We start from the raw sequence: 26,369 nt of genomic DNA on the forward strand, positions 1-26,369 counted from the left end.
AGGAACAGGATTTCTTCCATGCTACTTTATGGTCTGACTAAGATGGGGTGTGCCTCCAGCAGGCAGCAGTGGTACCAGCAGATCTCTGAGGGAAGAGACCAGTGGAAGACTCAGATTACTGTGTTTTCAAAATAAATTTGACCTTTAAAACACAGCAGAGCAGCCGGGACAAATAAACCCTTGGAGCTGGTGGCTTTTGGGTCTCCTAAGTCAGCCCGTTGAAGCTGCCAAACATATTACTGTGTTTACAGAAAGAGCTCCTACTCATCATAGGATGCCATGGAGGTGTCCAGGCTGAGGGAGTGAGTTGGCATTTGGGACCGAGTTCAGCTCCAAGAGGATTGATGTAGAAGGATGCCAAGTACAGAAATGCCTGGAGTTAATTTGTACTGGAGATGCACAGCAAAAGAGCTGAAGAAAGGCCTTAGTGGGATAACTGGGCCATTCCCCCATCAGTGCAGACCTTCAGGGGGTTTGTTTGGGGGTTTTCCAATGCTGTCCTTAAATACTGGCAGGGGTAGAGCTCCTACCCTTTCTCATATCTCATTTCAGAGAGCTCAGAATGAAAGAATCACAATTTTTTGTCACCTTGATCTTCCTAAATGGGGATTTCTGAACCTCTCACAAAGCACCTCCCACGTTAGGGCTTTTTTGAGGAAATCCACCATCTCCTGATGTTGCTCTAACAATATCAAATGCATACAGAAAAAAGTCAAGTGAGGAAGTCTTCTGGTGGTCTCTTTATGGCCTTCTTGGTGCCCTCGAGACCTTGCTGCCATCCTTTGCGTGTCTCTTTGCATCTGTTGGACACTTGGGTCTCCTTTTTCAGAAGCTGACCAATTTCCTTCTGTGAGGCTGAATCTGCTTGCAGGCAGCCAAAGAGATTTAGATTTGCAGCTGTCTTTAATTGCAGTGGAAGTAAAAATGCCCAAGCTAGCTTTGAATCCGGGACTTTCATGGGAGCAGAGTTGCAGCTTTGTTTCCCCTCATACAGAAAGTTGGTCTCATGAATTCAAAATGTGCACCAGAACTAACCCTCAAATTAGGAAATTAAATATCAATAGATCCAACAGCACTGCAGAAAATGTTTGTGTCATGCAGAAGGGTGAATAGGCTTGAATATATTTTAATTTTTCCCTATATATACATATATTAGATATATATAGTTCCCTAATCAGCCTTCCATTTGTTGCTGGCGCAGAATGAGCCTTGATGCACTGGTTTAACCACCAAAATTCCAGCTGAGCTGTAGGAATAACACATCCTGGGGTCAGGAGCTTTAGGGATCCTGCAAGACAAATCTCTGTGCTGACCCCTTGACAGCAGTGGGCAGATGGAGTCAGAAAGGGCTTTACATAACCTCATTTTTCTGCCAAATTGTGGATTTTTCTCCTTTCTAGGTATAAAATGAAGGTCAGATCATTACAGGGAATGTACCAGGCAGATCTAAGCATCTTGCTGTTTTCATTTGAGGTTCCAGTTAGTGCACTTACAGAGCTGGATGTTCAAGGGATAAAAAATTGCTGATGCTCCTGTAAATGTTAACCAGCAGAACACCACTAGAAGCTCTTACAAAGTGATTAAAAAAAAAAAATCAGCAATTAGTTGTAGGTAAATTTAGGTTATCTAAAATGGTGGTTTGTTATTTTCTTCTGCATGTGCAGTTGTCCTATAGCTTGTAGGAGCCTTGTGATGAAGATGGCAGCTCCCTCATAGTTGTGTGGTCCCTGGGGACACTGCAGTGGTCCCAGCAGCATTCCTGCACCCATCTCCAGGAAGACCTGTGTTACAGCAGCTCCTGTAGTACAGTATGAGCTGAACCTCATGTCTCTCTCCTTTTTCTTTGGTCAGGAAGCATGCAGGGCTCCAAGTTTCTGAAGCATGAGATTCCCCCTGCATGGGGCATCCCTTCATGGTGATCCTGAGTAAAAGCTCTGCAGTGGTTCAGAGCAGATCAGATCCTTGTTTGCCATGGTGGGAAGTTCTGACCCAGATTCTCTACCAGTGGGAAACACCTCTCCATGCTCCAGTGCTTGGTGTGTCAGAAAAGATGATGTTCCAGCCACAGTCAGTCTTTCCCTGGTGGCTCAGATAAATGAGCCTGTCACAACAACGCAACCACCTAGAATATTTGTTTTCATTTGTCACTTGGAATTCCCCTTCCACTTCTTTCCTGGCTAACACTGGTGTTTGGGAGCAGCAAGACAGGGTTTCCAGGAGCTTCTTCTTGCAAGTGTCAGTGCCTCTCTGAGCTCACAGGGTTCAAGGGGCAGCTGCAGCTCCCTCATTGATCGTAGCCCAGGATGTGTCTGATTTAGCAAAGTGAGCTTGCTCTTTGAAGTCCTTGTTTCATGCCAGGCCTCCAAGGGCCTCCCCACCAGAGCTTTTGCCTTTGTGTGTCTTCTCTCATCAATATTTAAAACCTGTCATATCTGGTGCAGTGCAAATAAGATCCCGTTCTGGCTTACAAGTGTCTACATATAGCTTTACCTGCAGAGTTATATAAATGCAGCCCTAATTAATTGGTGCTCTTGCCTTGCATGAATAATGGATCTGGATAGTGTAAATACACACAGTAGTTTCAGGCTTGGAGAAATGTGGGAAGTGTGCTCTTGCAGTGGGAGAGGGAGGTCAGAAAACAGGGAGAAAAGGAGGCAAGGAAAGAAGGAAAGAGAGATTTTTAAATATTTTTTTGTTTCTACATGCAGTTGTTTTCAGCTGCATCTCCCTGATCCAAATCCCTCTTTGAAAAATGGTCCACATCATTCTTCAGAAATAGAGAAATGGTCCACATCATCCTAGTGCTGGGGATACTGGGGTTTTGCCCACTGCAGTGCCAGGTCCTCTCCAGATGTTTGCCAGCTGCTGCAGCAGGGCCATACAGGGAAAGCAGCTGATATAGCCCTGCTCTGCTGGGCTGCAGTGTTCAGCTGAAGGTGCTGGTAATGCTACAAATGGTGACAAATGACCTGCTTATAATGTGACCTGACAAATGTGCTGTGGAGCTGCAGGGCAGTGCTGCACTGCTGGCCTCCATAAATGTGTGTGTTGGATCCTGCTCAGAGCCTCAGCCCCAAGAGCCTGCCTGCAGCAGGGTGCAGGGGGCCTTTAAGTATCCAAAAGAGCATCAGGCCTGGCTTTGAAGGAAGGTGGTCCCTGTGGGCCTCAGTTCTCATTCCTGGAGTTAAATAGGCTTTTAGAAGACTGCTGGTGAGATGCTGCCTGGAAGGAAAGGGGCCAGAAGTGAGGCAAGCTCACTGGGGCACATGGTACCCAGGAAGGATGGTGTGCTACTCCCTCCTTGAGAAAATTGCTTTTGCCTCCTTCTTTGGAAGGATTTGGGTTTGTTCACCTACTAGATTGGAAATGAAGACCATTTGGGTGATTTTTATTGAAGAAATAGCTGTGGTATCCGGGCCCTTGCCTCCTGCCAGCCAAGCCCAGCCTACACAAGCATTATGTGCTTTATTCAGCAGCATGATAGTTTAACTAAAAAAAGCCAACCATTAAAACCCACCCCAAAACCAGTGTGGCACAACTGGGACTGGAAACTCAGGGTAACATTTATTCAGCACATTAGTCTGAAGATCTGTGCTTCAGAGGTCATGGGAGCAGTGACCATCACCTAAGGAGTCAGGGAGCAGTGGCAAAGCCAAGAAATCCAGTTTACACCAGGATGCTGCGGAGTGCCCGTGTCTGGTGGTGAGCCCTCTGCAGTTTCCAGTGCAGAGTCCCAAAAGCTGCACCCAGGCCCAGGTTCCCCTGTTGCCAGCGAGGGCAGGCGTGCACACAGAGCAGCACACGCATCCCCTGCACACGTGGGTACTGCCAGTGACTGTGCCTGGCGTGGGACACGCTGCTGTCTGCAGCTGGCAGGTTATTTCAGGTTGGAGACAGTTTTTCCTTGCCTGAGGCAAGTGAGCAGCTCTGATAAATATTGCTATAGGTGGCACTAAAGCTGTGCTGCAGCTCAAGGAAGTCATTGGAGTCCATGTGGATGTTACCTGGGGGTGAGGAGGCAGCAGCAGGACAGGCAGTGGCTCCTGATGGAAATGTTGGGGTCTTTAAATGTTTGTTACAACATCTGTAGGTAGATTTTTCTTCATGGATATCTATCTGTAAAGATATCCTTGGATGTGTATCTCCACAGAGACACAAATATATAGAATATGGAGGAAAATACAGTATCTCTGTAGGTATCTACAGATAGATGCAGATTTTAAATTACTCCATGCAGTGCAGGTTCCTGCAGAGCAGCAGTTTCACAGAGGCATCTTGGCCTCTGGAATGTTCTTGGGCTGCTGGCTCCAGCCCTCCCCACGATTTAGTGAAGGCATGGCAGTGCCAGCTTGTCCAGCGACAGCGTTCCCACTGCAGTCTGCTCAGCCACCGTGTGTCGGCAAGGGAGAGAAAAAAAGGGGGAAAAAAAAAAGGAGAAAGAAGGGCCAGGTTTCTGCTTCAGCAGGCGTGAGGCTGCAGCCAGGGGCTGATGGGGATGATGGAGCCAGGGCAGGCGGCTCCGGAGCCAAGCCCGGCATGTGAGTGCCCTCTGCCGATGCTGCATGCGGTGCTGCATGCGGTGCTGCAGCGAGGGGCTGCCCTGGCCCTGTGCAGCACTGCAGCACTTCCCTGCCAGCCCTGCTCCCGGCATGGTTTAGGCTGCTGGAGGAGTTAGGCTGGGTTAAAAGCAGGCGTGTGGGGGCTGCAGGTGCGCCCAGGGTGACTCACAGCAGGCTGTGGGTTGTCATCACCCCAGCACTCCCTGTCAGCAAAGGTGCTGCAGAGTGGAGCAGGCGGGGATGAACCCAGGAGGGAGTGGGGCAGGCATGACCTGACAGTAGCAAGGGTGTCACCATGATATTTTCTGAAAAATCCTCTTTGCCCAGGATCTTCTCCTGGGAAGATGAGAAGCCTCAGCTTCTCCATGTTTTGCTGCTCTGGAATGTGTTCTGGAGATTGTTTATCCAAACATGTGAATTGTTTTTAATTAATGACCAATCCCAGTCCAGCTGTATCAGACTCTGAGGAGTCAGTCACGAGCTTTCATTATCATTCTTGCTAAGCCTTCTGATGTATCCTTTCTCTTTCTTTAGTATAGTTTTAAGATAGCATTCTATAATAAATATAATACAATACAATATAATATCATATCAACCTTCTAAGAACATGGAGTCAGATTCTCATCTCTTCCCTCATCCTGGAGACCCTCACAAACGCCACATGAGGGAAGTCCCATCCTGCTCATTTGGTGCTTCAAAAGGGAAAAACCCTTGGATTTTGAGTCTTCCTTGTTGGTTTCTGGTCTCAGCAAGCATAAAGAGGGATGCATTTCCCTCTCAGTAGGCACTAAGTCCCCTGGCTCTGTCCCTCATCCTCATGGCTGGGTTTGGGGCTGAGATGTGTTACCTGTAGGCAATGGGCTCGTGTAGCTCCCAGGTGTCCGAGGCCTCATTAACCCCCTGGTTGGCCATGCTGGGACATGGAGACCATGCACTGCCCCCATGGCTTCATCTGCAGGTGGGAGAAGAAATGATCTGGTTCTGGCCAGGAGGATGCTGTGGGTTCTCCACAGCCAGTGCCAAGCACCAGAGCGTGTGAGGATGGAGTGGCATCAAGGAGTCTCTGTACCACCCGATGGACCAGCCTGCTGGCAAGGCATCTCCTTGGACGGGTGTGAGCACTCTGGGTCCGTGGGCAAGGCAACACCCCAAAAATTATGACAAAAAGGACTTTGAGCTGCTGGGGAGAGGGATGGGGATGCTGACCGGTTCCTCCTGCCCCCACAGCAACAGAGGCGGGAGAAGGAGCTGCGGAAGCAGCAGGAGCGGGAGCAGCGCCGGCACTACGAGGAGCAGATGCGGCGGGAGGAGGAGCGGCGGCGCGCGGAGCACGAGCAGGTAACGGGCTGGGAGCGGGGCCACCGCCTGCAGCACGCCTTCCTCTGCCTCTAATCAGAGATCTTCTTGTAAACACTCATTTTTTACCACTTGAGAGCAAATTGCTTAATTGTTAACACTGCGTGTGTCGCTTTCACTGCTGTTGTTTATTTCTGTGTGGATCCACTTGCTGGCCCGCAGATGTGAAGGCACTCGGTGCGGGTTTTCCATGCCCTCTTGTTGTTGGGGTCAGATTTTTTTCTTTTTCTTGGGTAATGTTTGCCATTCCCCAGTGGTTTCCATTCTTGTAGAGTGATGGACACCCTGGGGCTCTTTGGGCAGGGATGGAGGGTGCCAGGGGCCAGGATCACTTGGGCGGGGCGGATGTGGGTGCCCACCTCATTCTCCTTCCTCTCCGGAAATACTGGCTCTTTTACCTTCTCTCTCTTTTTCCTTTGATCCTTGCTGCCCATGGCTCCAGGAGTACATCAGGCGACAGTTAGAGGAGGAGCAGAGACAGTTAGAGATCCTGCAGCAGCAGTTGTTGCAGGAGCAGGCGCTACTTCTGGTAAATGGGAGGCCACGGCCACGCTTGCCGCTTTCCGCCCGTGTCGTGTCCGCATGCGCCCGCGTGCACCCATGTCCCCCCAGTGCCTCCTGACATGCCCAGAGATGGGGGACACCGCTGTCACCACCCTACCTGGAGCCTCCTGTCGCGCTCCGTGGCTGCAGCATGCCAGGATCCCCCGTTCTGCTCGGGGCTGCTGCCCTCATGGCGCGCGGCTCTCATCGCGTCCCCTCCGCAACATTGGCGTGTGTGTGTCCTCCTGAGAGGAGCAGCCCTGGTTGCTGCTGTGGAATTTTGGAGGCTGTTTGCAGCATGTTGGGGTGTGTTCGAGCTGTTGCGTGCTTGCATCCATCAAACCCACTCTGCCATGCTGTTCTTCGTGTTCTGAGTGAAGGCTTTTGTTTCAGTTCCTTGCAGGAACACTGTCTGTTCCCTTGCGTGCTGTTTGCATTCTTGATATCCTCTTTTTTATTTAATTTGGGTTTGAGTTATCCTTTTTACTGCTGGTAGCTGTCTGTTACTGCATTTTCTTTTAATCTGCAGGGTTGTTGTTTGTTTTGGTTTTTTTTGTCTTGCTATTTTATTTAGGAAAAACAAAAGCCCTCACACAAATAATTACCTTTTAAAAGGACTTCTCAAAATTATTTACTCCTTTTAACTCAAACAGCTGTAGGGTTTCAGAAATATCACACCATTGGCTTTGCAGTCTGGCTCTTCTCAGGATCAATTTATTGGTCCTGCAGGGAGTTGGCTTCAGTTGAGTTTTCTCTGACCATAAAATGGTTTGGGTTGGAAGGGGCATTAAAGACTATCTCTTTCCAACCCCCTGCCATGGGCAGGGACACCTTCCAATAGACCAGGTTACTCTGAGCCCCATCTTGACCAGGTGATGTTTCATTTTTCTATCCAGAAAAACCTGGGCAAAGTCAGTGGTAACTCCTAAACAAACATCAGCCCTCAGTGGGTCTTGCAGGGTTTCCCTGACAAGGCAGCACTCACATCCCCCATTCCTCCCAAACGGGGCAGTTCAGTGGCTGCAAAGCATCACTGGCAGAGTCACAACTCTGAATTTGCTGGCTCTGCTGTCTCTCCTTGGGGATGCTTTACAGCTCAGTCCCCAGCGTCTTCCAAACCAGCGAGCTCTGCCAGAAAACAACCTTTCAGATGCTCAGGCCCTGTTGTTGACCCAAACAGATAAATCTGCAGGTTGCAGGCTGGCTGGGCACCTTGTGACTGTGTTTTCTCCTGGGCAGGAGTACAAGCGCAAGCAGCTGGAGGAGCAGCGGCAGGCGGAGAGGCTGCAGAGGCAGCTCCAGCAGGAGCGGGACTACCTGGTGTCCCTGCAGCAGCAGCAGCAGCAGCAGAGGCAGGACCAGAGGCCAGCAGAGAAGAAACCCCTGTACCATTACAAAGAAGGGATAAATGCCAGTGAGAAGCCAGCGTGGGCCAAGGAGGTAAGGGAGAGCAGGGAGGATGATGGTGCTCGTCTGTATCCGCAGGGCTGGGGCTGAAACACACACAGCAGGTTGTGCTGCACTGGGTGGGTGCCCAGGAGATGCCCTCAGCTCTGTGCAGTGTGTCTGGGTTTGTACAAACAGGGGGAGGTTTTAACATGAGGGCATGTGAGAAGGAGAATGGATCCCTCGTGGAGGGGTTCAGCCTGTCTGGGGGCTTGTGGACATAGAATAATAGAATTCAATCAAGGGGTTGGAATGGACCTTGAAGATAATCTCCTCATTCTCCTTCCTGGCATGTCCACAAGTCTGCAGGGGTCAGGGGTGAATGCAGAGGGTGATGGTTGTGAGGTTCTTTGCTGAGCCCTAATTCCTCATGGGCAAGGGTTAGACAGCTTTTCCCCCAGCTCAGGGCTGTATCCCTTGGGGTTGCTCTTTCCTGATTTTTTCTCTCAGGCAAAAAGAGGGGATTGTAATAGTTGTGAGATCTTGAATGTTAATTACTGCTAGTCTGAATAGTCTTGAAAAGATTAAGACATGCATTGTCTGCAGTGCAGATTCAGGACCATGTGCAAACTCTTTCCCGTAATCTCTTTGTGGTGACACCAGTAAGATTGGTGCCTGCTCTTGCTATTAATTTTTCTAAAGTTGCATCATCATTCTCCAGCCCTTTCAGTGAAAGAAGAGGTTTGATAAGTGGGATTGCAGATGAGGTGTTCCAGATGTGCTGAGCTGCCTCTGATGAGAGAGGCTTCCACCTGGGTGGTTCCTCTGCAGCTCTGTGCAGAACTGGGTCACTCTTGTCCTTCTGCTGGGGTGCTGAGAGGAGGTAGTGGGCAGGGAAAAGGGAATAACTCTTTCTTTTATTGCCTGGTTTTAAGTAAACCCTCTAGAACATTGCTATAGTACTTCTGGCACTGTCTGCAGAACTTTAGCAAAGATATGTAAAAAAGAATATTATTTTTTTATCTGGGGTGAAGGAGAAAAGTGCTAGATTTAGCTTTCCCTTTTAAACACAAAGGCCCATTTCTTCTGTTTCATGGGGCTGGCATCTTTTTGATGCTGTCCCTGGAAGCAGGACATTGGGAACTGCACAATGTTAATAAGAGCAGCAGAACATGGCCTCTTACCTTTTTCCAAAATCACAGGGAAGGTGAGGTTTCCTGTTGTTGGGGAACTTCTCCAGCTTCCACCAATTAGCTCCCCAAACCATTTATTCCTTACCTGTGTCACTCTGTCTGGTTTCTAATTAAATGCTCCAAGCTGTGGCATCTTTCTGCTGTTGGGAGCAGTAGTTTGATGTACTGCCTCAGCAAAGCACCCTTGGGAATCTCCCAGAATGACTCCTCTTGCCTCCATCCTGTTTTATCTTCTGTTTAGTCCTACTTTTAACACAATTCAGGTACTTTGCTGCATATATTGAAGGCCCACCTTTGCTGGCTCCACAGATAGATTTGTGCTGATACTTAATGAGCCCACCATGGTTTTTGCTATGGTTTAGTAATTTCCATACCCAACCCATGCATACTAATTTAACAGAAATATTGAGACTTTGTTTTCCTGTGGGAACAATGAAAAGACAAGTCTGGTGCTCAGCCTACAGTTTCTGGAGGCTGTGCAAAGCTTATTTGGATATTTCCTGAGGATTTTGCATTATATCCCATCCTGCCCTTGCTTTTATGCTTTTTTGATCTCAAATCTTCTCTCATAGGAGCTTAAGCACCACAGCTGAGCCCTCCTCACACTGTTCCTGTCTTTGCTTTTCACACCTCTCCTTTATGCACACATTTTCCCACCTCACTGGTTTTTACAGGGTGACCCCAAGACCCTGCAGGAGTGGGATAAAGCATCAGAGTGAGGCCGTGGCCGCTCACCTCGTGGTCGTGTCCCTGCATCCCCTGGTTAAGGGACTGGCCTGTTGGTGATGACAAAGCTGTGGGTGAGGAGCCAGCCCGTGCTGCCTCTCTCACAGCTTCCCCAGAGCACAGACAAGGAATTCTCTTGATGCTGAACGAAGCAGTCTGAGCAGATAGTCCTGCCAAAACGCATGGATGCACATTCCCTTCCGCTGCCCCTTCTACTCATCTTCTTGTTACCCACAGTTATTCACTGGAAGCTAACTTGGGATGTAGCTTGGATGCTGTCCCAGGCCTGTCCTGTTTTTCCAGGCACATCTCTTATAATTATGGACTATTTGGAGATCATGTTGGGACCCTCTGGTGATCCAGTCAGGGATGTGGCATTAGCACTCTGAGCTGTAAATACTCCCTTTGTTTCTGACTTTTTTGTTATGGATCAGTCTTTGCTGAGCAAGGTGTTGCAGATATCCAGGGAAAGCTTGGTCAGCTGAAGGATGGATTTGGGCAGGAATGATTGTGCAGAAAGGAGGGGACAAGTTTTCTCATTTTCCACATGGAGGCTGGCCCCTGTGGTGCTTTCCCACTGTTCAGAGCTTCCCTGAGAGAACTCAGGGCTCAGCTGTGCATCACAAACTGTTCTGTTCTCTGCAGCAGCCAACACCCACAATCAGCCCCCGTGGCTTTTATCCTGCTCCCCCTTTGAAGTGATGTACTAAAACATTAGCAGCCTTCTACTGGGACTGCACAGAAACTGCTAAGGATGTTTCCTGTTGGGGGGAATCTTGAGTTCAATTAGAGATGGTCTGTACTGGAGCAGTGGTGAGCTCCTGAAGGGTTTTGCTGCCTTTCCCCCCTTTCTGCCTAACAGTGGAATCAGTAGGGCCCCACCAAGCGCGGCTGGAGACTCCCAAGAGCATCTTTTGCTGTGCTGGTCCCACAAGGTGCAAGTGAAGAGATACTGGCAGTGGGAAATCAAGCACCTTTCTCCTTCCCAGTACCCAGGCATCCCCATTTGATCCCTTCCCTGCCTTCTCCTGCACACCAGCTCGGAGATGCTCCACGATCAGCTGCCCCTTAGGGCCTGGCGTTGTGCCGGGAGCAGCTGGGGCGCGCGGCGGCTCCGTCTCCTCCTGTCACTGTCGCTGCCAGGGCTTGGCTGAGGAGGAGATGGACTGGAGCAGCCTGTGACCCAGCACTGGGCTGCTGCTCCCTTTTCAGAGCTCTCCTTCCCACCCTGCTCCCCTTCTCATCCCTGTGTCCCCTTCCTTGGGCACTGCTGAGCAGAGCTTTGCACGGCCTCTGTTCGCTGCTGGGCCTGGGGAAGTTGTGGTGACCTTCTAGGACACAGCAACAGCCCAGGTGGCCCCTCAGGAAACAGTCCATGACACAATTTTCTTACCTAGATTTTACTCTGTCTCGTGCTCAGTCTCTGAAAAGGATTCATTTTTATTCATATAATGGTTCTTTTGTTTCATGAGTATTTATTTAAAGAAGAGCTGTGGTTCTTTCCCAGCAAACCAATTGTAAAGATTGCCTTTTACTGTGGCATCATCCACGGTGGAATCGAGACATGCTAGGGGTATTTAACACTTTAATGACACATAAATAAAATACACATCAGATCTCGAGGTATCAAAAATTCTGCATAGCATATGCTGCCTGAATATCAATGCACAGCCTAACTGCAGGATGGCACAGCTGGGTGAGCTGACACCACTGTGTTCCCATCAAGGGTAGCTGAAAGCAGTGGGCTTTGGGTTGATGTTCTCTCTCAGTAAAAGAGGTTTTTCCCCTCCCATACATGACAAGGTGCCAGACTCAGTAAACTCAGATCAAAGCCAGTATTTTTCTGGCTGCCATGTTTATTCTTTTATTCAGATCAAACAAAACTACCCATTGTGGTGTTTATAACAATGAAGGAAAATGGTCCTCTTGCTTAAAGATCCATTTGAGAAGAAACAAGAGCCTCTCAGGAATCATCTTCTAGGAACATCTCTCTGAGGCTGCTTTTTCTTTATTTTTTCTTTTTAGTTTCTTTATTTTTTTCCATTTCATATTCAGAAATTAATTAAGCATATAAATTCAAGTAGTCCTTTTCATGCCCTTAAAATGCATTTATTGCATTTGATGATCCAAGTTTAAAGGAAAACTTGGATTCCATGATCACAGAATAACTTAGGTTCGGAAACACCTCCAAGATCATCAAGTCCAACCTGTGACTGATCACCACCTTGATTAGGCAATAGGTATGATACACCTAAGGAGAAAAGAGCTCTCTGTATGTCTGTGCCTCCCTTGGATTCCCGCTGGGATGGGTTCGGGGGGCGCTGACCCGTGCCCGTGTCGCGCAGGTGGAGGAGCGCTCGCGGCTCAACCGGCAGAGCTCGCCGGCCATGCCGCACAAGGTGGCCAACAGGATCTCTGACCCCAACCTGCCTCCTCGCTCCGAGTCCTTCAGCATCAGCGGCGTGCAGCCAGCCCGCACCCCGCCCCTGCTCCGGCCCGTGGACCCGCAGGTAAGGGTGCTCCCCCCTTGCCAGGGTGCTGGGGGTGCTGGTAAGGACACAAGGAAGAGTGGATGGAAGGGAAATAGCATCTGGCTCCCTGGTTTCTCAGCCTCAAGCATGTTCATGAGTAAGAGCAGCATCTACATGCATGAGTGTGTTCCTCTTGTCACCTCCATGTGTTAGCAACATCACGCTGGTTTATACCTTCCTTTGAAGCATCACGTACTGGTAACTGCTAGAAACAAGCTGGAGGACCAGGAGGAACTGCTGCTCTGGTCCAGTGCAGCTGTTGCTCTGTTCCTCTTTGGATCTGGTTTACATAAAGAGCTAAAACCACAGAGCCTGGTACAAAAGACCCGGGATGCTTTGATGCTGAGGATCATCAGAAAGAGGTTTTGCTTTCTTTGCCGCTTTGATTCAAGGTTTTGTTTTGGTTTTCCATTGAGTTGACATCAGTCACAAACACATCTGGAGAGGGCATAGATCACCATGACTGTCACAGAGGAGGGGCATCGTTATTTTAGAAGTTTCTCCCAGCCATGAGGTCTGCAAGTACTCTGCCACCAAAAGCTATAGGAGTGTCAGTGGTGGCTCTGGTCCAGCCCCTGGAATTGCTCCCACAGATCCACAGACTCCAGCAGGGATGTTAGAGGGAGGTACAAAGCCTTTGCTCCAGGTTCAGCTGGATTTTCTATGGAATATGTGCCAAATAAGTGCCAGCCACTTATGGCACCTCCAGTACAGAGCCAGCTTTAAACAAAAATGTGCAAAAAAGCCCTGAAACATACTTTTTTTGTATGCATTGGGAAAGTGGGCAAAACCCCACTTTATTGTCATCCCTCTGGCCAGATAATTTTCAGTGACCTTCTTGGTGTCCTACACCATCAGCAGCTACAAAGACTTTTGTTTGTCAATAAAATACTCGTGAAAGAGTTGCTTGAAGCCCAGAGCCCCATGTCAGTGTGTGTGTGCTTACATGTGAGACATGGACACGTACAGAGACCTGTATGTAGAAATTTCAAATAAAAGTCACGACCCTGTTATATCAAAGGAGTGCAGCTTCACAGAGTCCTGGGAAGAAACTCTGATTTCACAAACTGTAACCCTGTGATTTTCTCACATTTCCCAGAAGAGATATACTTGCAACCTGTAGGGCTAATCCATGGGAGCCACCAAGACCTTTAGAAGCTCATGCCTCAAGATATTTTTTAGTCATCTATGCCTCAGAATTCCTGATGATTTTTTAAATCAATTATTATTTATTATCGTTTCCTTATTTTAGTTTTTTTTCATTTTTAACATGGAAAATCCATGCCAAATCTCATTAGTACAACCACGGAGGTGCAGGTGTAGGAGCTGGACTTTGGGCCAGCAGCAGCAGAGCCTGGGGCGGGCACGGCGTGTGCGGGAGCGTGATTTTTAACAGATCTTGCCTTGAAGTGATGTAAGTCAGAAGTTCCTGAAACCAAGGCAGTGCTGATCTCAGACCAAGGGGGCTTTTCAGTGCATCCAAAATGCTAATCAAAAAAAAAAATTTTAATCAAATTTTAAAAAAATTTTTAATTCCTTATTTTAATTATTTTTACCCTCCATTTTGACTGATAGTTCTGTTTTGACTTGGTGCTTAGATTCCACATCTGGTCACTGTGAAATCCCAAGGAAGCTCCTTGTCTGGGTCTCAGTCACTGCATGAACAGCCTGCAAAGGGACTGGCTGGGTTTCAGGAGGCTCTGACGGTGACCTCTCACCGCACTGAGATGCCAAGGCAGAACTCGGACCCCACCTCAGAAAACCCTCCTCTGCCCCCTCGCATTGAAAAGTTTGACCGAAGTTCTTGGTTACGGCAGGAGGAAGACATTCCACCAAAGGTAACACAATCACTCCTCACTTTCAGCACGTCAGAGGCAATCCCAGAGCCGAGTCCCTCTGGCAAAGCAGAGTGGGCAGGACTGAGCCCACCCAGAGGCTCTGCAGCAGGGGCTGACCTGCCCAGGGGCTGCATTTCCTCAGGCAGGGCTTGCAGGACATGCTGGGAGCTGCTCTTGGCTGCAAAATAGCTGTAAAACAGCACTGCCCTCCAGCAAAGAAAGTTCTAGAGCTCGGACAGAGGCCAAAACAAATTAATCTCTTCTTTCCCTTGGATAAAAAACAACCTTCTGCTTAAATAGAATTATAGGAACATAAAATTTGTCATACTCAATAAGACGGGTCCTTTTTAGTCCAGTACCGTGCCTCCAGTTGCAATCAATATTGATGGAAGACTTGTAAGAGCTCCAGCAGCTTTATACATTCATTGACATTTCGGCAGTGTCTGGCAGTACCTCTTTAATTAGGATTCTTCTGGACCAGCATTTCGATTGTGTTGTTTATACACCTTCACTTGGGAAGAATTATAACTTGGCCATTAAAGTTGCCCTTACAGTGAATCAGTGCTCAGCCAGGAGGATTTTTACAGAGGAGAAATGATTATAAATTGATTAGTGACAGGGAAGCAGTATTTGTCCCTGATTGAGAGGCAATTTTTCTATGTATTTACAAAGAGAGTGACTTACCTTTTGAAGAGCAAAGTCGCAGTCACCAGGTAAGCCTCCCTGTGCAAGGGATCTGTGGTGGTGTCATGGGTGTTAACAGTGCTCCTGCTTCTGCTGTCACCAAGCAAGAGGAGACATCAGTGCTCTGCTGAAGGCAAGAGCGAGCCAACAGCTCCTGGAACTGTCTGTGTGCTTGGCTCCTCCATAGTGCAGGAGGGTGGGTGGCTGCCTGGTTTTAACCTAATTAAGAAAAAGCCCCTGCAATTTAATGTTGGCTTCTGCCGTGAGTCCTTTGAGAAGGACGCTCAGCCGCAGTGATGCCCTGCATGGCGAGACCACGGCTGCTGGGAGAAGAGCTCTTCTCCAGCACTGAGCAGTGTTTTCCCCCGTGGCTGAGGGAAAATGGACTCTGGAAGGGATCCCCACCAGATCACACTCAGGGCTGTTGTGTTGGCAGTACCACCCAAGAGGAGCCTGACTGCACACCGGGCTGCCCAAGGTGGGTTTGGAGGCAGGAGAGAAAGGACTGCCCCGAGAGGCAGGGCCGGCTGTCTGCGGGGTCCAGGGTCTTGTTTCTGCCAGTGCTTGTGGCTGGATGCTTCAGAGGAAGGTGGAAAACTCCCCAAGTCCTGACTGCAGAGTACCCTGCCTGGAGGGGAGACTGCTCTGTACTGGGACAAGCTGCAGCTGGTGATGCTGCAGTCCAAGCTCTCTAAATCTTCTCTTACCTTGCCTGATGGAACCGTGTGTTTGTTCTTTAAAAAAGCCAAGCCTAATCCTTTTTCTTGCTAATCCTGACAAGCCCTTGGCCTTTCTGTTACCTGGTGCAAGGTATTGAACGGTGAGTATTGTCTTGCCTCTCCACATCACCTGAGGTGCTGGGGGATGAGGCCACTGCCCCTGTGACCATGCAGTGATGCCTGAGCTCCCACGGGATGGGGCAGAGTTCCAGGGTTACCTGTCACTGCCCCTCTAGGCTGTGGGTGGCTTTGGGTGCTCATGCTGAGCCCTTCTGCCAGCAGCAAGGTTTTGGCAGCAGCATCTGAAGCTCAGTGAAGGTCACAGTGTTTAATCCCAGTGTTAGGTGGGTCAGTCTGGATCTTCCCACTGTCAACCCTCTTGTTTGTCCACCAGTCAACACCTTCTGTCTGCTGGCATGTGTCATATCTGAGCTAGATAGAAAACCTCTGTTGTGGCTGTTGAAATGCACTTCAGTCTGAATTTTACCTTAAAAATTCCTTTATGGGTTTTGTTAGATTTAAATTATATATATATTTGTGTGTGTACATGTGCATACATTTCTTCTAGAAGTAAGTTCCCTGTTTGGTGGTGGCCAGGCTGCTCTGGGGGCTCCTGTGCCAGCATCCCTGAGAGCACCATTGCGGCTTGCTGCTGCCTCAGGCTCCAGTGAGTCCTTCTAAAAGCTGAGAGCCTTGTCTTTTATAATTGCCCTAAATACTGCCTTTCTCTCAGTGGGAAATCAGTTGCAAATCAGCCTTAAGGCAGAACTGGAAGGTGACCTGTGATGGCTCAGGTGAGGAGTGGCCCAGACTGGGTGACTGCAGATGTCTCCATTCTTTTCCAGGTGCCTCAACGAACCACTTCCATATCCCCTGCCCTGGCAAGGAAGAACTCCCCGGGCAATGGCAGTGCCCTGGGGCCACGGCTGGGCTCCCAGCCCATCCGGGCAAGGTGAGCATGGAGGGGACAAGGTGAGGGCATGGAGGGCATGGGCATGGAGGTTTCAGCTGTTGGTTTCTCTGGGTCTGGATTGAAGGCACTTTAGACAGTAGTTCATGTTCAGACTCAGGTGTTTATTATTTCTTATCAGTGAAACAGTCTCACTGCTGTGAGTTTGGCAGCTTTTCATTAGAAGGCACAAAATGGCCAGCAATCTCTTGTTCCAAGGTCTTTTAAGACTAAACCATCCAATTAAGAACTGACAGCTAGATTATTTCCCCAATAACTGATCCCAAAGAGCCTGCAATGGGGACTTTTCTGCCCAATTACAAAATGCCACCCAATCCATGAAGAAGAGGGAAGAAGAAGCATGAAGAAGAAACCCAGGACCACACCCTGTGCCCTCCATCTTGCTCCATCCACAACACACTAAAAATCCCAAAACCCAAATTTCTCACCCCGTGACACACCTACACTGCTCTCTATAATCCATTTCACACTTTTGTGGATTCCAGTCTATCTTGGAGTTTGAGAAACTTTCTCCATGAATGAGGGTCAAAGTCAGTGCTGCCCTGGGGGTCAGGGCACCCCAGAGCAGACAGAGAAATATTCCCGGTGCCCTGGGTTTGCACAGGGCAGGAGTGACCCTGGTGTGCCACTGCTGCACTGCCTGGCATGGCATTGCCTGGCTGGGAGCACAGACAGGGGCTGGGGTCCAGCCCTGCCTTGGCTGACTGGCTTCTCCTGTGTCTGGGATGAATTTTTGCATCCATTAGTGATTTGTACTGACAAGGCTTTGAGCACTGGAATCCCTGGAGGCTTTGCTCCCTTGGCTGAATGAATTCCTGAGCATTGCAGGGTTTGGAGGTGGATGCTGCATCTGCTGCTGTGGAATCAAACAGGACTTTGGGGTGCTTCCCTCAGTGGAATTAGGTCCTGGTTCTCACCTTTTGCATATCAGTGGATCCCTATAAGCCAGTGGGGAGGTCTCAGTGGTACATTCCTTACATTTCTTATGTGTCAGAGTGGTTTTTCACAGATAATGACTGAGGAATGTGCTGCAGGACAGACACTCATACAGCTTGCTGAGATCTTCTCTAGATGTAGATCAAGGATTAAATTCCTTTCAGCTTCCTAGGACTGGGCCTTCAGCTCAGCCAGATCCAGCTGTGGCACAGCAGTGAGCCCCTAGGAAGGTGCTGTGCCACTGCTGTGGTCCCATCTCTGCCATGTCACAGCTGTCCCTGGGCATGCTTAAAACGAGCAGGGAAACTGACAGGCTCTGCTCGGAGCTGGATGGAAAAAACACAGCTTAGTCATGCGAGAGCTTGTCTGATTCACAGGACAGACCTCAGACAGGCAGATCCCGGGAGAAAGGCGAGCTCCAATTAGCCTTGCGTGAGGGAGCTCCTTGGCTGCTTCTCCCTGCCTTGTCCTCAGAGGGTGAGGTCAAAAAGTGACTGTGGGGATGTTCATGTTGTGTGCTGTCACCAGTGTGAGCACACCCTCCCTTTCCAGCTCAGTGCCCCCCTGTGCTTCAGCAAACTCACAGGCAGCAGCCCCGAGTCGCTGGCAGGGCCAGCAATAGGAGGAAGAGAATTTTTTGTTGTTTTTTTTTTAATTAGAGAAAAAGCATATCATGAAACCGTGCTCTTTTTGCTCTTCTTTGCCAAAGGCTGAAACATTTTGAATTCTTGAAAATGTTGTTCTTTTAATTAGCTGTTGCTTGAAGGACAGTTTAAAATGCAGAGGGATTTTGGACGATGTAGTCTTTTTTAGTGATGGTATTGAAAGTAAAAAGGAAAATGGAAAGCTGGGATTCCAGTTCAAGGTTGCCCACTGTTTCCTGCACCCTCACAGTCCCAGTCCTGGTCAGTGCAGGTAAATACATAAGTTGCAATAAAAAGTTTTCAAATAGACTTCATTAGTTAATTTAGCTCAGGATTTCAGCCATAGAGCATGAGCTGTAGGCCTTCAGTTTGATGAAAATTGGAAATTATTAGGATGCTACTACATGTCCATTAAACTTAAGTTTTCATTGAAATGATTTCATACTTTATTTCTCTCACAGTAATGTAATACTTTTCCTTTTTCCCCATTTCTCATATTGGTTCTTGGTTCTCCCCAAGCATAAATGCAAATTTTACAAAAATATCCCTTCTTTTATTTATCACCCTGTTGTGACAAATGAGGGAATATTTACTATACATTTTAAAGAAGCCTTTGAATAAGATCACTTCCAGAAACAGTGTATAAAACCAAATTGCCTAACTCTGCATGAACATCTCTTCTGATGTCATTTCAATGCCAAGTAAGAATTAATTTCCTAAAGGCATCTGATACCCAGAGAGATATTAGTCACTCCTTGTGTATCAAGGGCACTTTTTATTCTAGATTTATCTGTGTTCACAAGGGTGAGAGAAATCAAGGAGGAAAAGTGGATATCTGATGCAAGTTTGAAGTGAAGCTATGAAAATCGGGGACTGTGAATTAAGTGGTGCAAGAGATCTGCAGCCTTGTTGCAAATTTGAGATCCTTGCTTTGCTCAAGTCTTTGTCTTAACAGCACATCACAAATTCCTGCTTTTATGAAGAAATCTGGTGGCTGATTAGGAAACTCCAGCTTTGCAAATCTACAGTCACAGAATCAAGAGCAAGGAATCTTGTAATGGTTGCCAAATTTTACAAAATAAGAGCAGAGAGCTGCTCCAGGCAATTTTGGTTTTGGTTGTTTTTTTGGGTTTTTTTGGTTGTGGTCATAGAGCACCCAGAATTGGTGACTCCAGCCCTGTCTCCTCCTTGTCCAGAGGAGGACTCCCCTGGCCTTTGCAGCCAGCCCTGTCAGTGTGGGAAGGGTCTGGAGCCCTGGGGGTGGGTGTGACCCTGGCTGATGGTGCCTCCCTGTTCTGCCCTCCTGCAGCAACCCAGACCTGAGGAGGACAGAGACCATCGTGGAGAGCCCCTTGCAGAGGACCAGCAGTGGCAGCTCCTCCAGCTCCAGCACTCCCAGCTCCCAGCCCAGCTCCCAGGGTGGATCCCAGCCTGGCTCCCAGGCTGGCTCCAGCGAGCGCAACAGAGTCAGAGGTGAGCTTGGGAATGTCCCTCAGCAGCAGGCACACTTTGGGAGGCTTCCTGACCAGCAGCAAGGGCAAGAGGCCTGTGATCTCATCCTTGTTTTTTTTTTTTTTAAATTTAAAATCAAAGGATCCATAATGTCTGATGTGCTTTTGTGACCTGCTGGCCTCCTTGCAGACAGAGTTGCCAACAGCCCCATTTCCCTGGAGGCTGATATTAGATGGCCACAGCACCTCACTGCCAAGTAGCCCTGGCAGAAGGAGATGGGGGTTATGCTTTAGGGTAAACAAAAAAACAACCAGTGTGCTTCCTGTCTTCATCCACCCAGGTGCACCTCTTCTGATGTGGTTTCTTTGGGAGTGTGTTTCACTTTTAATTGATATATATATTTTTGGGGGCTTCATCTTTGTGCTCGAGGTGGGATCAGAGGAGTGATGTAACCTGAAAAAAGCTTTCTCTCAAATGCTTTCACCAGGCAGCTGTGCTGATATGGGGTTTATGTGTGTAGCCAAATTGTTCCTTCTCATGCTAAAGCCCCTCTTAAAGATATTCCGTTCCCCTGTTTAATGGCAGTGGAGTAGTGGAGTTGCCACAGCTCATACACCCACTCATCTGCATTCTGGCACAGCCCCACACTTCCATTCCCCAGGGCTGAAAAGCTTTAAGACAAATGCTGCCTCCATGCATTGAATATTTTATGACTTGGCCGTAAGATGATGGTGTCTGTTGTTGAAACCATCAGTCCTCTAGGTACTCAATAAAAGGAGTTTGTAACTCATTGTCATTTCGGGTTTGGTTTTGTTTCTACTAATGAGGAATCCTGTGACAAATATTGTCCTAGCGATGTCAGATGCTGCAGAGCTTTTCATTTATCACATGCCCTGCTCTTCTGCAAACTAAATTTGTTTCTTTAGTAGAAAAGGAGCAGTAACTCTGTGAGAGGGCTGTTGGTGGAGGCTGGGCAGGATTATGGCTTCTCTTGCTCTCTTGGTGGAGAAGCAAAAAGGAGCAGGAGTGTTTTTCAAGACAGCAGAAGCAAAGTGGTGATGAAGCCCCTGTTCCCACCTGTCCCAGGTGAGAGGATGCAGTGGCTTTTGGCAGCATTTTAATTCCCACTCTCTCCACCTGCCTTTCACCAGGGAATGCCAAGCCCGAAGGGTCCCCTGTGCTCTCCCATGAGCCTGCCAAGGTCAAGCAGGAGGACAACAGGGATGTGACACGACCGAGCCGACCCGCTGTGAGTCCCCACTTCCTTCCCATGGGAATGCTGCCAGCTGGCTTGGCCACGTTTCCCTTCGGTGCGGTGGCACAACCGCGGGGACCCCAAAAACGAGGCTAGCACTGCTGCTGCTCCAGCTGAGAGACTGGAAAGCAGCAGTACAGCAAGAGCCCCTGGGAGAATTGAATGCTTAAGAGAGTGCATGAGTTTTTACCAGGAGCCCAAGCCTAGGGGAAAGCACTTAAGCCTGTGTTTCCAGGGGAAGCAGACGCTTAAGGGCTTCGCTAGCTTGGGCGCGGCGGTGGCCGATGGCACATGGTTGTGTTCCGTGCTGCATGTCCCCCGCAGCACCCGCCCAGGGATGCTCTGCTCGTGAAGGCTGGGGAACCAACCAGCCCCCAACAGCCTTCCCAGCTTAAAACTCCACCTGGTAGTGGTCTCTGTACACTCCCCTTCTATTACTCTGAGCAAAATCTCATCAGAAGTGTTTCCTCCTGGTTTAATGCTGTTGACATTTGTATCTTAAAACTGCAGAGTCGGCCTAAAACTATATGAATTTCCACTGCTTCTCTATTTTAATGTGTATTAATGTTTTGTTGATGATGTTTTTTTTTCTCTACACTCCACAGCGTTGAGCTAACAATTCTAATTTTATTTCTAACCTGCTTGCCCTTCCTCTGGCTTTTTCCTGTCCCGATCTGTTTCCTCTGATGCTGATTATTCTTCCTTTACCCACAGAGCTATAAGAAAGCTATAGATGAGGTTAGTGATATCTTTTCTCAGTGGGTCATGCCTATGCAAGGTTGACTAGTTAGTGCTTAATTCCGAGCTGGGTTTTCTTGGTGCTGGCGTTGATAAAGGTGGCGATGCGATCTCGGGTCGGACGGGAGAGCGAACCGGTGGCGTTCCGGCGTCGGGAGCCCGCCCGCGGGGAGGGGACAGCACTGCTGGTGTGCTCTGCTCAGCCCTGGGCTGCCCAAAACCTGCTGGCCACGCCACTTGCATGGAGGCCAGGGCAGAGGCATCCCAGCGTTCACGTGGGGGAGCAGGTGGTGCTGCCGTTGTTGGAAGGAGAAGGAGCGAGAGCGGAGGTTTCTCGTGCCGGTGGAGGAGGTCGGGCAGCCTGGACCCCTCACCACATTCTGCTCTCAGCCACAGCCCCCGGCCACCTGCTGATTTCAGTGGGGCCATCAAGTGCTTTTTGAAATGTGTTCTAAGCCTAATTCAAAAAAAGGCATTTGAAAAACAGAGCAGTGGGTTGTTCATTCTCATGGACCAGCATCCACTTGCAAAGGCCGTCAGCAGAGCCATCTCGGATGCTGATGGCACTGCAGGTCCTCATTCATCCTCTTTAAAAATAAGAGTCCTGAAGTACACCTTTTTCACCGAGGATAATATTTTAAATGTGCATCTGGCAGTGGTGAATGTTTAAGCATTCATGGGAGAAGACCCAGCACTCCTGATTTAACATTTAACTTGCCTCACACACTCATCGCTGTAACTGCAGGGCTGTAGCAGAAAACACTGGTTTCAGCAGCCTCTTTCCTCTAAAAATAGAAGAGATGAAAGAAGGAAGATGTGCTGGTTAGTTAACTTGTTCTCTTGGATAAAATATGAGCAATACATTTTGTTTAATGAGGTGCTTTGTTAAGAAAAAAGCACACAAATCAGTGTCTGAATAGAGGCAGCGTGCTGAATTCAAGCTCAAGGAGCGATGTGATTTCGGAAACCAATCTGACTCGATTCCAGCAAATATTAAATCTAAAGAAGGCTTTGTAATTAAAAGTAATTAAAGAGCACTGACACCGCTAACTTATGTATTATGTCACCCTCAGTAATAACACTTGGAACATGTGTGGAGCTACAGAGCACTTTCTCTCTGGTTGTCAGATTGTTTTTGGTCCAGGAGCAACTTGGTGAAGCTGTTTAATCCTACAAAGTGCTCATTACTTAAACAAAATGATAGCATCAAAGAATTAGCCATCCCGAGGCAAAGCTTTAAGTAGGAAATATGAGTTATCTGATGATATTGTCTGGGAGTATTACTGCTCTTATAACTTTCAAATTAGTTATTAAAAAGTAATTAGGCTGATTTTTAAAATACTTGACTATCTTCTAGTGATGGCCAGAAAAGGCTGATAGGGTGCCTTGAAGCATGTTAGAAGTGGAAGGTACAAAAAATAAATAATTTTCACAGTCCAGTGCTGTGACAGGGAGGAGTTCAGTGCTAGTCCTGTGCTGCAGAAGTCCAGCTGCAGTTTTAAGAGGCTCTTACACAGTCCTAAAATCCCTTTTAAAGTGAGAGGCTCTAATTCAATTCAAAGGCAAGTGCTCAATAAAGAGCATGTTTGATACTCTAAATGGAAGGCATTGTTAAGCTGCTCAAATTGTCACTGGTTTTTATTTAGGAAAAGAAGCAGTCGTATCATAGGAGCTGCTACAGCACTAATTAAAATAATTAGTTGTCGTGACTGCAGATTTGACTCTATTTCAATCTCAAACATGTTGGCATTGAAAAGGAGCTCTTGAAATACCACAATCTTTCTTTAATAATGGTAAAGAGCTTTTCTTTAAAGGTACAGAGACCATTTGGAGGGACACAGAACTACAGAATCAGAGAATGGTTTGGGTTGGGAGGGGGACCTTAAAGTTCATCTTGTTCCCACCCCACCCAGTCCATAAGCAGGGACACCTTCCACTATCCCAGGTTGCCCCAAGCCCCATCCATCCTGGCCTTGAACATTTCCAGGGATAGGGCAGCCACAGCTTCCCTGGGCCACCTGTGCCAGGGCCTCACCACGGTCTGAATAAAGAATTTATTCCCAATATCTAATCTAAACCTACTCTCTGTCAGTTTGAAGCCATTCCCCTTTGTGCTGTCACTCCATACCCTTGTCTAAAGTCCCTCTCCAACTCTACTGGAACCTCTTTAGTTGCTGGAAGATGCTCTGAGGTCTCCCCGTGGGGCCTTCTCTTCTCCAGGCTGAACAACCCATATAAAACCCATCACAGGTACCTGCTGGGAAACAGGGATTGACCAATTAAAAAAAAAAAAAAAAAAAAGGCCTTTTTTGGTATGCTTATACTTCTGGGTCTGATGCAAAGCTCTCCAATATGCAGAGGAGTCTCTGTGTCAGAGCCTGGGCAGGGCAGACCTGGGAGCAGAATGTGTGGCTGTCACGGGGAGCCTGTCGGGAGGTGTGGGTCATCAGCAGCCAAAGCACAGATTGCTTACAAAACATTCCTCCCTCACCATTAAAAACCAAACTGGGTTTGCATCTCAGCCATAGAGCTTCTCCATCCTTTTCTTCACGTGTCAACAGGATAGATTTTAAGAGCTCCTTTTGCCACACTAATTAATATTGCCGTAGTCGCCCTGCTGGAACGGTAAACTGGAAATGCAGTAAATGAGAGTATGGCCGTAAGACAATTGTGGAATTTAGTCTTTTTCAATGAGTTTCTTTCTCCCTGATCCTTTATCTCTGACCGAATGCACTGATGCCTACCTCGGTCACTAATATAGGGAGAAATGGTAAGACTGACAATTGCAATGCTTTGTTCGTCATGTGCATGTCTTGTGCAACAGAGTTCTCTAACCCATTCTAATTCGAGCTCTCATGCTTTTCTGCCCTACTGCTTCCCCCTGCATTGCTATAAAAGCATGTAAGATAACAAAAAGTCTCTTTTCTACACGGTGCCTGCCATGTTCCTTGTTTTGAAATAGCAGTGTCTATTTTATATGACTGTCGGGTCTGAGACCTCATCAAAGTCATGGTAAACTGAAAAATTATGACTAGGCTTCTTTGGGACTGCTCCTATCTTTTTTCTTGTTTCAAGGCTTTTTGGTTGGTTTTTTTTTTGGTTTTTTTTTTAGTTTTCTTTCTCCCTTAGCTTGTAGGCTGCCACATTTCACATAAAGTGCTTAATGGGTCCCGCTGAGGGATTTTTTTTTTATTATTATTATTATTTTTTGATCGTGTGGCTGACTCAGAGCTGTGACTCCAAAGTCTGGCTGAGCTGGGCGCTTCTCCTCGTGCTCCTCACCGCCTCTCGGCAGCCGCCCGACAGCGGAGACTCACCATGGAAGCAGCTCTTGACGTGGGGATTGCACCACTCCATGGGAGATGCTGTCATTGCTTCCTTCCCAAATGCATTTATTACAGAATAAATACCATTACGGGGTCTCTTTGAGAAGTTTGACAGAAGAGAAAACCCTGCAGGAGAAATTCTCCGAGCCAATCTTTGAAGTGACGTTGTTTTCCAGTTTACTATGATGGTGACTGAACTTCACCTTTTCCAACAAATATAATTTTGTCGTGTATATACATATAAGTGTGTGTATATATATGCACATACACGTTCCAAAGAGAAAAAGAAGAGGTTGGCTATTGACTTTTCAGTGAGCGTAAATCAGTTTTGTTTTGTTTAATAAATGCTACATGCTACAAACATTGTCGTACGTTTGTCTCATGTTTGTAACGACTCTGTAAAGCTATTTCTTGTTGCTCGTGCTGTTAGCATTGGCTTTTGGAGAGATGTATGTGACCTTCTCCTCGCTCTGAATGTAACAGCCTTCGCTTCCTTGTTTCCTTGCCCCCATCCCCTCTAGGATCTGACGGCTTTAGCCAAAGAGTTGAGGGAGCTGCGCATCGAGGAAACCAATCGGCCCCTGAAGAAGGTGACGGACTATTCCTCCTCCAGCGAGGAGTCGGAGAGCAGCGAGGAGGAGGAGGAGGATGGGGAGAACGAGACACACGATGGGACCGTGCCTGTCAGTGACATCCCACGGCTCATGTGAGGAACGCTTTCTTTGGGGGGGCAGGCCATGAAACCCCGCTGTGTGTTTTTCTGGAGGTGAAACCCCAGCTTGTCTTGTTCTGGAGGGGAAACCTTGGTGTGTCCTGGCCTGGAGGAGCAGTAGCTGTGTGAAGGACATGGCCAAAGAGTGTCCATGTTTGGTGGCTGGCACTGGGAACAGCGTCATGGTTGCAATGGATGATGTCCTCACATGAGTGTTTCTCCTGTTCCAAACTGGAGATAATTAATGGGGGAAACTGAGCTATTTCTGCTGCATATTGAGTGAGTGTTGGCTCAAAGCTGATGGAGCTGTACCTGCTGATGAGCCAGGCAGGTTTTTGGCCAGAGTGGGCACAGCTGACCTCATCCACACCGTGGGTCCTGCCCATGGCATGGATGTGTTAAAATTCTGCCTGATATTGAGCCTGGTCTTGCCCCAAATTAAGTCATGCTTAAGTGTCAGTACTTGGTGTCCTGCCCAGTGCCAGCTGGTAGAGCCAGGATTATAATAATCCTGAATCTTTGTCTTGGATTTCTGCCCTTGGCACAGTCAGTTTTGGTGGGTTAAAGTGGTGAAATGAAGAGATCAGCAGACTGTTGTGTCCCATGGGACATTTGTGCTTTTGAGTCTCTCCAGATCAGGGCAGCACAGCTTCAACACCCACAGGGAGCTGTTGCCATTCAGAGAGAGTTCCTGGAGCATCTCTGCTCAGGCTTCCCACCCAGTGCTTTGCAGGACCATTTCTGGAGGGCTCTGCCTGGCAGCAGGATCTGAATCCTGCTCCTTTGAATTCACAGAGGAGC

General features: G+C 48.1%; 1 protein-coding gene across 3 annotated transcripts in view; it reads left to right on the forward strand.

Annotated features, from left to right (window-relative positions):
- Positions 1–26,369, forward strand: part of TNIK (TRAF2 and NCK interacting kinase) — a 149,541-nt gene that overhangs the window by 105,772 nt on the left and 17,400 nt on the right. Inside the window, exons 13-21 of one of the 3 annotated variants that reach the window (XM_084212666.1) lie at positions 5,787–5,897; positions 6,358–6,444; positions 7,698–7,898; positions 12,109–12,273; positions 13,893–14,132; positions 16,381–16,487; positions 19,395–19,558; positions 20,689–20,786; positions 25,378–25,562. In XM_084212666.1, coding sequence (XP_084068792.1) covers positions 5,787–5,897; positions 6,358–6,444; positions 7,698–7,898; positions 12,109–12,273; positions 13,893–14,132; positions 16,381–16,487; positions 19,395–19,558; positions 20,689–20,786; positions 25,378–25,562 — 1,358 coding nt within the window. The remainder of the gene's footprint in view (positions 1–5,786; positions 5,898–6,357; positions 6,445–7,697; positions 7,899–12,108; positions 12,274–13,892; positions 14,133–16,380; positions 16,488–19,394; positions 19,559–20,688; positions 20,787–25,377; positions 25,563–26,369) is intronic. The other 2 variants (XM_084212668.1, XM_084212667.1) reach the window with 2 other exon arrangements.

Source organism: Fringilla coelebs, assembly GCF_963513975.1.
Source record: "Fringilla coelebs genome assembly, chromosome: 10".
Taxonomy (NCBI): domain Eukaryota; kingdom Metazoa; phylum Chordata; class Aves; order Passeriformes; family Fringillidae; genus Fringilla; species Fringilla coelebs.